At 35.3% G+C, this 14,301-nt stretch overlaps 3 protein-coding genes across 4 annotated transcripts; 2 read left to right on the forward strand and 1 right to left on the reverse strand.

Annotated features, from left to right (window-relative positions):
* Nucleotides 1-3,179: 3,179 nt before the first annotated feature.
* Nucleotides 3,180-6,107, forward strand: LOC127423386 (hemoglobin subunit alpha-2-like). 2 transcript variants are annotated; one of them, XM_051667638.1, is made up of 4 exons: nt 5,323-5,476; nt 5,559-5,711; nt 5,762-5,816; nt 5,950-6,107. In XM_051667638.1, the coding sequence occupies exons 1-4, from the start codon at nt 5,412-5,414 to the stop codon at nt 6,076-6,078; spliced, it is 402 nt and encodes a 133-aa protein (XP_051523598.1). In that variant the 5' UTR covers nt 5,323-5,411; the 3' UTR covers nt 6,079-6,107. The 2 variants fall into 2 exon arrangements, 1 of the variants encoding a protein (XP_051523598.1); XR_007894313.1 differs by lacking the exons at nt 5,323-5,476; nt 5,762-5,816; nt 5,950-6,107 and adding an exon at nt 3,180-4,077 and having other exon boundaries at nt 5,559-5,691.
* A 1,650-nt stretch (nt 6,108-7,757) lies between these two features.
* Nucleotides 7,758-8,404, forward strand: LOC127423122 (hemoglobin subunit beta-like). The gene is made up of 3 exons (XM_051667195.1): nt 7,758-7,849; nt 7,969-8,191; nt 8,276-8,404. The coding sequence occupies exons 1-3, from the start codon at nt 7,758-7,760 to the stop codon at nt 8,402-8,404; spliced, it is 444 nt and encodes a 147-aa protein (XP_051523155.1).
* A 3,254-nt stretch (nt 8,405-11,658) lies between these two features.
* On the reverse strand, nt 11,659-13,318 carry LOC127422898 (hemoglobin subunit alpha-D-like). The gene is made up of 3 exons (XM_051666728.1): nt 12,954-13,318; nt 12,316-12,520; nt 11,659-12,165 (listed from the first exon to the last, which is right to left on the reverse strand). The coding sequence occupies exons 1-3, from the start codon at nt 13,043-13,045 to the stop codon at nt 12,037-12,039; spliced, it is 426 nt and encodes a 141-aa protein (XP_051522688.1). The 5' UTR covers nt 13,046-13,318; the 3' UTR covers nt 11,659-12,036.
* Nucleotides 13,319-14,301: the final 983 nt, after the last annotated feature.

The following is a 14,301-nucleotide window of genomic DNA, read 5'->3' on the forward strand; positions in this document are numbered from 1 at the left end:
TTTAACGTTTTCACTGTATAACATTTATTATTACAGACAGGCTACTTATTGGTTTAAAACTTTCATTGTAATTCATATTACAAAAATGTATTGAATATAACAACTGTCGATAATTGTCGACCTTTTTCGTATTTAGACCAAATGCATAATGGGCACTCATTTTGCTCAACTATCACAAACTTTTCTTATTTTAACATGAGTAGGCCATAGGAGGAAATAAAAATGTCAAAACCTCTTGTTTTGATTAGAAGTTAGAAAAAACATGAATTTATTAAATAAATAATCAAAACAATATCCAACCATGCATTTATTTAAAGTAGCCAATAGCCTACATTTGGAAAATATCACTATTCTTACCCTCATTTCAGATTCAAACTTTTCCCCTCTCAGTTGTATAGTTTTTACTGGATATGTGTGGTAAACGACTGGTCCGTTAAAAACAAGAATAATGGAATTTCAACAAGAACAAAACTTATGCTGCTAAACTACAGTCGTGGTCAAAAGTATTGGCACACTTTTTTTTTTAATAATCCACAATTTTGAAATTGAACAAAGTATTTGGTCTCCACAAATCTTTATTTCACTGTTAATATTACAGAACCTTTGTATTTTATTCAGAACTCAGTATATCCATTTAAATCAGAAAATAATCTGAAATGGTTTTCTTTCTTTTGTTTATGCTCAATGCGGTACACACACGTGACACAAAACAGGAGAATGAGTCACTTTATCTATTCAAACCGACTGAAAACATCATTTTTATACTGCAGGCACTGTCAAATCACCACAGGTGAGTTCATTTCCAAAGTAAATGAGAATCACTTGCTTAAAATCAAATTATTTTAACTACTTCTAAAAGGTGCCAATTTAGTAAATGTAGATGTTGTGGTTTGTTCAACTATACACCGAAGACACACATACCAAACTATGTTTAATTACAACAGTTTTCTGGAAGAAATTGTGTATTATTTGAAATAAGTGCAAGTGTGTGGCAACACTTTTGGCCACGATTGTAGATAATAATATCAAATCGACAATTAGCCTATGCATCTTGTAAGAACCTGAAATTTTCTTGATTTTAAAATATTTTGGTGGATCCTACTCTTTTTGCTTTGGAGAACTACTCAGACTATATATATATATAGAGAGAGAGAGAGAGAGAGAGAGAGAGTGAGAGAGAGAGAGAGAGAGAAACATATATGAGGAATTGTTTATATATTCATTTACTTTAAATGCGTTTGTCGCCTAAAAGCAACATCTTGCGACAAATAAATAAACAAATTTGCTATCATTATATCTCACTTGTGTAGCCTATGCCATGCACACCGACACTATAGAGTGCTCATTATTAAAGTATTACCCGTTTTCGGTAGACAAAACATTTTTATTCACTTTTCATCCTGTGTATATTTTTTGATTGCAACATTTGATCATTTATTCAGTTATTTCATATATTTATTTGTTTTATTTAGTCCTCTACATTTATTTCAAGGTGTATTTCATGTCGTATTTCATGAGGTTTTTCATTTTAAGCCGTATATCACATGGCATTTCACATCCTTTTTCATGTTATATGAATAAATAAATGAATACATTCAACTCATTTATTTATTTATTTATTTATTTAACAAGGTTCGTACAGAGTCTTGAAAGTTTGAAAAATGCTTGATTTTAATCATTGTGCTTTCAAGGTGTGCTTGAATTTTTAAAATGCTTCTTGAACATGCTTTATTTATTTTGAACGTCCAGTTAACACTTATAATTTATAATTTATTTTATAATTATGAAAAAACAAATGAGTTTACATTTCATATGTCAGCGATCCAGTTCTTATTTGTGGTTCGGTTGCATACCCTTGGGTGGGGCCGTATGATTTCATTTCTGTAGTGGAATCCATTAATAAAAATGGATTAGCTATAAAGCGCATCTTTTCGTGGAATGTGCGAATCAAAATAGGCTGCAAAATGAATCGAACTTTAATCGCGGTATAGACTGTGACTATACCGCAAAAGGCTGGGTTGTCTATGCTTAATTATGATCAATTTGCAATCCCACACAAAGAGAAGGATACCTGATCAGCAGGTGCCAGCATGTAATGGTATAGCCTTAATTATAATTCATATAATTAATTATAATTCAACCACAAAATTATACACACAGACACACACACACACACACACACACACACACACACACACACACACACACACACACACACACACACACACACACACACACACACGCGCGCGCGCGCGCGCGCACACACACACACACACACACACACTTTTACTCCCTCCCCCATAGTATTTTTACCTAATATTTTGGGTCAAGATAGCCCCGGGTGCCTTTTGCCCCATTTTGAGGGGGCCATCTTACCCCAAGGGTACAAATATATTATATTATATTGATATATATGATATTTCCCCTCAAATCGAAGTTAATTACTCTGCCCTTAAGTCTCCAATGAACAAATATACATATAAGTTTTGCTATTTGAAAATGGTGAACTGTGTGTTTATATTACATTAAATGTTAAAAGTGAGATACTTTTAATATTCAATGTAATATAAACACACAGTGCGAAATACGGAATGCTAACCGATATAAATCAACAGACAAACATTGTAATTTATTAATAATAATTAAAAAATAAGTCAAGCAAAGATTCAAACTTGCGCTCTGTCATAGTAGCACACTAAAGGCATAGGACTAAACCTCTAAACCACAATCTTTCTACTTTTAGACTGCATGTCTATAAAGTCTAAATAAAGGTGAAATCATAAAATCACCTCTGCTCACAAGTGATTACCCATCTACGCATTTTAGTGGAATACTGCAATTTATATTAAATATTCTTAGGGCTGAACTTCCTAAGACTGAAATCCTAGAATCGTCCCTGACAAAGAGGTGCAAGCATTTCATTTGAAAAGCAGACTAACAATAGTTTTCATGTTAGTAGAAGTGAATAGGCTATATCAAAGTTACTTCACACAGGCACATTTGTTTAGCAGGGATGAACTTGTCTGGTCTGACTCAGTTCATTGTTGATTGGGTGAGAATAGTTCAAACTTACTGGCTGTGGAAATCAGCGGGTGGGACTTATTATACTATAAGGAAAACGCCGCAAATAACGCGCGTATTTGTGCAACCAAAACGTCATTTTAAACGCGTCCTGTGGCAATCCAAACGGCATTTAAAGCGGCGGTTTTCACACACAGGAAAACGGCGTGAAATATGACGTTTTTAACGTTTTCCGTGCCTTTTTGTACGCCGTTTGCAATCACTACAGCGTAGTTTACGGCGCCAAGGTCGTTTAAAATGCCGTTAAATATGCCGTTTTGGATGTAAACGCGATTAGGCTATAGCGTATTGTGAGCCTTTTGGCTTGCCAAGCTCTGCGCTATATTCTGCACACAAAGCTCTGGTTATCCTGTCTCTGGATCACGCTCATGTGCGTTGCGGTGGGAAATTTGTTGTAGTGGCCAGAAAATTCAAGTCTCCTGCTGATGGAAAAATCCAAATCGAAGATTTGTTGCTATGTTTTATTATTTTTATATTGAATTACGTTTTCTTGTTATTTGGCGTGAGGGTACGACAACGATGTACTAAAAACAGAAAAGTTTTTCCTTTGCGTTTTTGAAAAGTTTCGCGTACAGACGACATCGTTGTCAAAACGATCCGCGAAAACGACTAAAAACGCTGTATTATGCATGCCAGGCCAGTAGTTGGCGATGTCACTTTCTAAATAAACACTACGCGCCTGCGCACATAAGCATTCTTCTACAGAGCGGTGAATACAAACAATGAAGATGGCGATCGCTGGTTGTAGCAGTGATGCAGTAAATCTACACTTTGATGGAGAAGCGTCAATAAACTCAAAATCCTGAGCAGCACAAACACAGTCCTGTAGTCCGCCATTGTAGTTTTGAATGTCTCGTGGGTTGTTTTGAAGTACTCGCGCGCATGCCTATAGACTGAACTCTCAAGATTATTCAATAAACTCTGCTCATTTTTACCATCACTTCGTCTCCTGCCTTCTTCTGTATTCCCCCTGCTGACTCTTGGGCTTGTAGGAGAGTAAGTTAATATAACAAGCTGTTGATGTTGACTGGTTTTGGATATCAGACAGAACTCTGATATATGGATATCTTCTGACGGAGAGAGAAGTCTTGTGTACACTGGATCTAACATGCATTTTCACTGCCTCATGTTTTCATATTCTAAGCATATCGTTGAATACTGTACATGGCATCACATTTCTGTCTATAGGCTATATACATAAGCGGTGGGTGAATGAATTGCAGGGTAAAGGTACATCAAATAAAAGTAAATAACATTTAAAATACAAATACATTTTTCCCATCTGAATCCATATATTAATTTCAAATGTTCAAATTGCAGGTTCTGCCTACTGTACAATGTTCACACTCCATACAAACACTCCAGATTAATAAATTGTTGATTATTATTATTTGCACAGGCGCCACTATTCATATTGACAAGTATACATCTCAAATTGATGCCTATCAATCCATCATGCTTTATGTAACACATGATAGGTGGAGTGGTGGTGGCATAGTGAGCTAAAGCACACATCTGGTAATCAAACTGGTTGCTGGTTCAATCCCCACAGCCATCACCATTGTGTTCTTGAGCAAGGCACTTAACTCCAGGTTGCTCCAGGGGGATTGTCCCTGTAATAAGTGCACCGTAAATCGCTTTGGATAAAAGCGTCTGCCAAATGCGTAAATGTAATGCGCATGACGTCATCGTTTTAACGTTTTTGTATGTTAACAAACAGCCAAAACGCATAAAAAGTTTTCCGTTTTCAGTTGAAAACTTTGTCGTGTAAACGGCCCCTAGAGTGAGAGCGTGAGACAAAGCCTAAAAGCGTGTCTCACCCCAAATGCATGAGAGTTGGCAACCCCGAGTGTGGTCAAGGCGCTATAACCCGAACCAGTAGGCCTATATGCGCAGCGTATCTGTGTATATTATATTGAATGATATTATATATTAGGAACATTTATGAAGATGTTCAAATGTTTTGGGTCAAAATGACATTAGCTGCATAAATAAATAAAAGAAATCCACACAGAGGCTCTTTCTCGGCCTATGTCAAGTTAGTAAAACATCACAAAATCTTAGTTGCGGAACTATAGAGAAACTATAAGCGATGGGGCTATTTTTTTAGATGAGGGTGGTCACATCGCTATTTTTGTCGAAGCTAGTGCATCTACAATAACTAGCAACCAATAGGGAAGAAATGCAGGCGGAGCAAAAATACGGAGACATTATAAAGACTCTGTGCTTCTGGCAGTCAGCTGCTACCTCACTCACTTTTACCGTCTCGTTTCAAGCTTTGTGGTGAAGCAGACCTAGAACAATTATGAGTCTCTCTGCCAAAGGCCATCATGACCGATTTCTTCCCAAAGGCTTTGCCTCTGTCAGATGAAATAGGAAATGAGGCTCTTTCTAAGTAAAGTCTAATTAGCACATCTTTTGTGTAGGATCTTTTTCTGAAATGTTGGTACTAATGAACTTTTCATTTAACATCACAGGATGTTGACCGTCTACCCGCAGACCAAATCCTACTTTTCCCACTGGAAAGACACAAGTCCTGGATCTGCACCCGTCAGGAAGCATGGCAAAACTGTTATGGGTGGCCTATACGAGGCAGTCAGCAAAATCGACGACCTTAAATGTGGTCTCATGCCTTATAGCGATGCCTTATAATGGACTCATCTAAGGCATCATATAAGGCATCTCTGAGCGAACTCCACGCCTTCATACTGAGAGTTGACCCTGTCAAATTCAAGGTCAGCCACTTATGATATTACATATTTTTAAAACCCTTAATTGTTTGGGTGATAGGGGGACCTCCAGTGCATACACATTTTGTTGAACATGTTGACTAGAGATTATAATTACTATCTTTATACTTTCCAGCAGATATTGTCTCACTGCATTCTGGTGGCGTTTGGCATGATGTTTCCGGATGAGTTCACTCCCCAGGTTCACGTTGCTGTTGACAAGTTTCTGGCCCTCGTCGCTATCGTCCTTGCTGAAAAATATCGTTAAATTGTACTCATCCCATGATGTTGAGAAATAAAACCAAGCACTGAAACCAATGTAAAAGTTTTCTTGAGTTCTTTTTAATATCATTGTGGTTTGGGCAAATTTGGAATGTATTTTTGACCCCAACCGGAAGGATTAAGACATTTTCTGACCATCGTGACCCCACACCAATACTTATTTAATAATTATTTATTTAGGCTATTTATTTACAAACAAATCAAATTTTAATTTGTACTAGACATACGTTAAGGTATAGAGTGGCAATATATAGGGTGAGGAAAGGGTCTGGAAAGTCCAAAATATTTAAGTGTGAATGAATATTGAAAAATAGAGGAGAAAATAAATGATGAATTGCACAAAAGCAATTCTAAGAATTACGAGAGTCCATTATAAGGCATTTAACTAACTAACTAATTAACTAACTAAATAAACTCCACAATCCAATAATTTTTTTACAGAAATCTGATATATGACAATAAGTAAACAAGTACTGTATATATTATGTATGAAATATAAAATAATATACAAGAAGTCCCATACTTATACATATTTTTAACATATATTTTTCCTAAATATTAGTGGAATTTGAATATGTTTCCAACATATATACTCAAATATATGAACTTAGTGTATATAAATGTATCTAAGAGTTGGCTATATGAACATACTGTACATGGGACATATATTTCAAAATATATATATATAAAATATATATTTTATAATCGCCGTTTGAATAATATATAGCCTATGTAACATATATTTTCCCAAATATTATTGGAATTTTAATATAAACCCAAATATATGACGTAAGTGTAGCCTATATTTTCAGTCAAACAGAGTTTCGATAATTATTAATATATTGTTAATAGCTTTTCTGCTGTATTTAATTTTCTGTTTTATTTCTTTTTCTGTATTTTTATATCTTATTTCATGATTATTATACATCACACTGGTCAACAGTCTGTTGTTTTTCATTTTAATTGACATCGACATTAAGTTGCATTTTACAAGTTCATGTAGGCCATATAGAAGATTTGTGGTTTATGGTTTTAGCTTAGCTATTGATCAGGAACGATTTTGTGTCCATTAATTTGCAACCGTTCTGTTCGTTGAATGTATATGACATTCAACATTGTGGCTACATTGCGAAATTTTTCTGTATAATTCAATTATAATTGGTTGCGTTGTTAGAAACATAAGTCAACTGTTGTAAAGTTTCTTACATTACATTCCACAACTTCACTGGAGAGTTGTGTTCGTAAAGCACATACTTTCAATAAATATTTCAATGACAAATTTAAACATTGCAAGTTTAATTAGAATGGAATTAGTTTAATTCCATTCCGACACAAGCTGTGCAGTCTTGCTTGAAATGCCACAACCTTCCGAACATTTTTGACAGTTTACCAGCGACGAATGCTTATAGGTGCAGGCTCTCTCATGTTATATTATGTTAAATTAAGAAATAAATAAAACACCATCATTTACAACCATATTCCGGCGACAAGACACTGGCAATGAACAATGTCATGTTAATTCACGTGGACTAAGTTTATCGGTCAGCTGCACACTTTGTTTGTTTCGGACTATCGCCCAAACATATCTGCCCGACATTCATGGGCGGTGACCTAGGAGGCCTATTTAAAAGCCCTGTCCAGTGCTGAAGCCACAATACTGACAAGATGGTTACGTGGACAGCAGAGGAACGCGCCGCAATACAGGGGGTATTCGCGAAAATTGACTCTCAGTCAGTGGGCCAAGAAAGCTTGGCGAGGTAACTATTTCTTCTGTCTTCTACACCTTTCTCTCAAATATAAACACTTTCAAGCTGTTTAATTAACTTGTAGGCCCATTGCAAATGTTTAACGTTCCTCTCTTTAATATCCTCTCAAGATGTTTGGTCGTCTACCCATGGACTCAGCGGTATTTTGGTGGCTTTGGCAACCTGTATAACGCCAGCGCGATCATGGCTAATCCAATGGTCGCAGCGCACGGAATGGTCGTGCTCCAAGGACTGGAGAAAGCTCTCCAGAACATGGATGACATCAAGAAGGCCTACGCTTCCCTCAGCGAGCTTCACTCCGAAAAACTGCACGTCGACCCGGGCAATTTCCAGGTAGCTATCTAAGACCAGTGGTTATCATGTTTCCTATCATGTTGAAACTAAAACTTGCCTTAACTTTCCCATTTCCTTTTACAGCTGTTAGCTGATTGCCTGACCGTGGTCGTCGCTGCACGCTTGGGGACTGAGTTCACACAAAGCGTCCAAGCTGCGTGGCAGAAGTTCCTGTCTGTTGTTGTGTCAGCTCTAACCAAGCAGTATTACTAGATTCTCCGAAAGTAAAAGAGATTATCCTGCAATGAGAAAAAATGAAAAATAAATGATTAAAATCATTTTGCTGTGAGTTGTCTCTCCATTGAGTTGTCTCTTTAAGTAAAATCATGGGGTTTATGCACAAAATATCACATTAAAACGTGATATAATTTCAGAAGTGCTAATAACAGCTTTAGTAACATGCATGAAGGTTGTGTTATATGGAAGCATGTTAGCCAGCATGCAGCAGGGGAAGTTTGAGGCCTTTGTTCACTGCGATACGATCTCCACTTCCTGCCCTTGCCTCTCCTCACAAGACCCTATAAACAGTAACAGTTTACAATAAGGTTGTTTCATTAACATTAATTAACTACATTAGTTAACATGAATTAACAATGAACAATACTTTAACAGCATTTCTTAATTTTGGTTATATCAACAAAATAGACCTACGTTTAGAAAAAAAAGTTGTAGGCCTATACGTTAACATAGTTAATACATTATGAACTAATATGAACAAACAATAAAGTATTTTAATAAATTAACCTTAACCAAGATAAATAAATGTTTGGGGACCCCCCAAACATTTATATGTTATTACATTATCATTGGACCTCAGGGAAGATAATTAAATTGCAAAAAATAACAGTTCATGACCCCTTCATGCTGTGGTGACTAGAAAAACTTAGTACAGTCGGTTTCACGCTTTTCTTCAAGTAAAGTCGTTTTAAGTAAAACTAATGGAAAAAGCTCCATTAATCTGTTAAAGTCATAATCAGCCGCTATAGGCTACTTGTGTTCATTCCACCATTATGTTATTGATGGTGCCTTTTCTGATTTCCAGTTTCGTAATATACACATCTTAGCAGCAGTAGTAAACTATGAAACGGGTTTACTTTCCAAATCTACTTAACCTAATAAACCTAAATCACACAACAAAACAAGTGGCGGATCCATTACTACTGAGTGCTTTAGAGTTATTTACATTAATGCAAATAAACCATTCCAGAATGTTTCCAATTTTTTACATTCCCAAAACATATGCATTATCTATGCATTTAAGGGGATTAAACAATGGTATTTTGTAGGGAGTGAAATATGTGCAATGTATTAAGTTAAATTGTAGGGGGTTATGCTTTGTATTCTGAGAATTCAGTAATAATTTTCCAAGTCTTTCACTAAATATTCTCATTGCATCTTATTTTCTTAAATGGTCGTTCTTTGTAAATAATCGTTTGGGAAATAAATTATTTCACAGTTTTTATGGTGTCCATCTCTTTTTCTACTGTATGTCAAAATTGGAATGTTTTCTACACTTTAATATCCATCCATCCATCCATCTTCTATAGCCGCTTGTATACAGGGTCGCGGGTAGTGCTGGATCAGGGAAACAACCTGGACAGGTGGCCAGTCCATCACAGGGCAACACTTTAATATGAATATGGCGAATGTCTGTACATTCTTCCAATGCAAATTTTAACAGAGCATTCACTGAGCACATCTGCAAAAGCCCACCAACTGTAACTATAGCTCTTACCTTCATGCAGAACATTGCAGACATTATTGTTCCCAAACCAGACCAGTCAGGAACACAAAATAATATGTAGCTCTTGGAGGAGAGATGACCATTTAAAATTATGTATTATTTTATCTTTTGTAAACAATTATGACTAAAGCCAAAAAAAAAAAAAAAAAATAATAAAAAAATAAAGAAATTAAATAATAATAATAATAATAATAATAATAATAATAATAAATAAAAAACTCATAAGGGAGACATTTTACTTAACTTGCCCAAAATATGTTTTTTATTTTTATTATTATTATTATTATTTTCTAATAACTGTGTCCACCATTACTGAAACGTTCCGATATGTTTGCAAGAAAGAAAATATTGCATTGTGTGTACACGTACCTGACATGGCTAGGATGAGTACATTGTTAATAAAGTTGTTACTAATGTTACATTTATTATTATTATTATTATTATTATTATTATTATTATTTTTAAAGCATCGTTTAGTATGCTTTTTAAGTGATTTGAATTATGGGGACACTAGAAATGTCATCATAAACCAAATTTATAGCATAGTACTATTGTAATTACCAGTTTGTAACTTAAAAAAAAGTCCTAGTAAACCACCCAAACCCGCTCGCACACACATGGGTGTTGTGCGACGACGCGTCGGACCGGGGGTAACCTAATGGTGAACCAGAGTAACAGAAGGAAGGCTATACTGTTTTTCACGAAATTATCATGAACACGTTATATGTAGTAATAGCATGGTATTGGAAGGGAAAAAAAGCATTTTTACGTTTTCCATTCTTAAAAGTGGGGCTGTTTCCCAAAACTTTCATGCCTCCTTCTGTGTTAGCGAGAAAAAACCTGAAAAACAATTTTCGGTTGATTTAACAGTCCATATTTTCAAGAAAAGGCAATTACACAACTCCTGGTAAAAGTAAAGTTTACTTGAAATAATCTGTTTTATGTAAATTGAACTCACTCTTTGTTTGTACATGTTACTTAAGCATTGAAGCACTGAATTAAGCCATGCTTTTAAAAGTGAAATATAAATGATTTTTTTTTTTTAACGTACTTGTCCCACATGACACAGGGAAGCTTAATGAATGCCACGTAGTCTATTAGACAGCAACATTATCTTACGTTAATGGCGATAGAAACAAGATTCAGAGCTGCTCACGCAGACCTCAACACAGACAAAACAATGGCGGTGACAATAAACAGATCTTTATTTGTTGGTGGTGGTGTTTTTTATTTATTTATTTATTTATTTTATTATTATTATTTACCATGAACAGGTAATTATGAGTAGAAAATGAACTTCAGACTTAAAAAAAAAAAAAAAAAAGTTACCAAACGTAACAACAAAATCAACAATAAAAACCATGCAAGCTCATAAATTTTTCAGTTAAGTAAGTAAAAATTACTTATTTAATTTACCTGTGAAATTTACTCAAATTAGAAAATAAATATGACAGTTCTTTTGGATTCATACATGATGACACATTGTAAAGATAACAAACAATCATTAATAATATTTACTTATATACGCTAATTTTTTACAGGTTTGAATTGAGTACAAATGTAGAATTTACTTATTTTTTCAAGTTCACACTTTAACTTATTCAATGCAGAAATACTTAATCTTTTCTGCTATATGTAGGCCTACTTCACCACACTTCCTGCGGATCAGATAAGGAAGTAGCCGAGATAAGAAGCCCATTTGAGCACCAGTTTCACAAATCACTGACAATCAGGTGTTTGTTTATTTATTTATTTCAGCATTTTTTAATGACGGGAATTCTAGTAATGAGGATGGAATTTCATTAGATGGCCAAGATTCTAAAAACACAGCATGCATTTGTGCGTTGCGTTATAGACATCAATCCATAACAAACAAACCAAGAAAAAACATTGAACGCACTGTAACAATTTCACAGAGGGCGCTATCGGAGAAGAGTTCATTAAGGGAGGTGTCCTAGCATATAGCCAAAATGTAGCTATGTTCTTTCTTACTGAATAGCATATGACATTATTATATATAAATATGAAAGACACAAATTTGCAACACATTTATTAAGATATATATGTTTGCTGAACCATTTCATCTTTCTCAGTCGGGTCTTCATCGGAATTTTTCAGCTAAAACAGCAGAGAAAGCAGAAAGAAACTTGTCCACCGCCGCGTGTGCAACTGGGGTGAAGTTATCACCCATATAGCACGCGAGCGTCACAAGCATGCAATGATTGAAAAGCTGTGAAAAGATTGCAACAAGTTAACGTTGTAAGTTATGTCAACCCAAAAAGATAAATGTCACATTTTATTTGAGGAGAGCATGTTGATGTAGCCTTGACCAGATCAGGTAAGTGGACATGTGCTGCTTAATTCTTTTTGACAAACACACCTTAAAGTTGGTAGGATGTATTCGCAATTGGTAGGCATGGAACCTGCTGAGGTGTGCCAATGTAGTGGTAAGTGTGCTTATGTTCCTCGCGCCCTCGGCTAAAGCCTGGACAATTTTCTTCCCGTGGCAGCGTAAATGCTCTGAACGGGGGCTGATGTCTAGATGAGAGAAGTATGTCTTTGTTTTGGGGAACGTTGTGAACATCCTGAAAGCCAATGGACATGGGAGAAAAGCAGATGTAGAGGTCAACAAGATGCAGCTAAGCAAAATATCTCCTCCCTCCTCACTGCTTGCGTAATCACTCATGGACAAATGCCAAATATGACAAGACCAATAATCATTAACACGACTTTTGATGTCCCAATATCAAAAATTGAACAACAAACTATCAAGAGCGTAAGTATTTAAACTGTTCGATAAATTGTTTTCATAATTTGAAAATCTTACGCTAGTAATAGTTACAACATGTCAGCCTACACGTAACAGTCTATAGTGTAAATACTTGCAATACCAAAGTAAAGAGATTTAGGAGGGGAGGAAAAACATCTCAATGTGAGACTTTGGATACGTACAAATGTTTACTTTTTTATATAAGCATGTTATAGACTATATTAGTCTAGTCAATAATGACAGCATACCTTAAAAGAGCCTCAGATCCAATATCTTCTGCCACTGGAATCATTTTGTCCCATATCTGTATAATAAGCTCTTTTTCGGTATTTGAGAGCATTATAAGACGTCAAGGCACAATTAAAATATATATTTATTCTTTCCAAACACCAGTATCGAAAATGAGTTTCCTTCTGAACAGCTCGAAGCATAAAATACACGTGCACTGTTACTTGACCGTTTGGCCATGCAATTCAGATCCCATTGTAACCACAAAGGTCTCTACGCACGTTAACTCAGTAAAAATGGCAGAAATTAAGGAGAGCAGTTAACCGAAATGTAGTTCTCGTCGGTCGCGCTCTTCGACTCACCGGCAGGCGAGAGTTAATCACGTGAGAGTCGATACTGGAAAAGGGGCAGTAAATGACCTTGCGTCACATTAGAGGAACTCGTGCGGGGATTCAAACTGACAATTATGTCTTAAATTTCACAGTTCACAATAACGAACGATGAACTGCAAATGCAAAGAGTAAAAATGCGAAAGGGTGTTTTGTTTACACATAACTGAAATGTAGTACAATTTGTTAGAATATCATTCAATGATTAAGTTACAGGACATATTGAAAACAGGTTGCATTGATATAGTAGCCTATTATATCTATTAATTCAGAGGATTTACAGGACTAGTATCCTAATGCAAATGTATGAGTGCTAACCTGAAATTGTTACCTCAAGAATCTATTTCTATTTGATCTAACCCATAAAAATATTTTTATTAGTGTAACCTGATTTGTCAGGTAAATTTAGTCAGATTAAATACATTTTTTTTATTTATTTTTTTTTAAATGGAACTAAACCAGTTAAAGGAATATTCCGGGTTCAGTACAAGTTGAGCTCAATCGACAGCATTTGTTGCTTAATGTTAAATACCACAAAATACATTTTGACCTGCCACTCCTTTTCTTTGAAAAAAAAAAAGAAAGAAAGAAAAGAAGAAGCAGAAATCTGGGTTGCACTGAGGCACTTACAATGGAAGTGAATGGGGCCAATCCGTAAACATTAAAATACTCACTGCTTAAAAATTATAGCCACACAAGACATAAACAATATGTGTGTTAACATGATTGTAGTGTGATAAAATCGCAAACTTACCTTTTCTGTATAAAGTTATAGCCAATTTTACAAATGTGTTGCTATGACGATGTAATGACAACAAGACTGTAAAAATGACAATTTAAACATCTTTACAGCTCAAATAATACATGAGTTTTTACTGAATAATTAATGAAAGTGCTTTTATAAAATTATAAGCTTCACATTTCTGCCTTTAAACCCTCCAAAAATTGGCCCCATTCACTTCCATTGTAAGTGCCTTAA

Source organism: Myxocyprinus asiaticus, chromosome 32, assembly GCF_019703515.2.
Source record: "Myxocyprinus asiaticus isolate MX2 ecotype Aquarium Trade chromosome 32, UBuf_Myxa_2, whole genome shotgun sequence".
NCBI lineage: Eukaryota > Metazoa > Chordata > Actinopteri > Cypriniformes > Catostomidae > Myxocyprinus > Myxocyprinus asiaticus.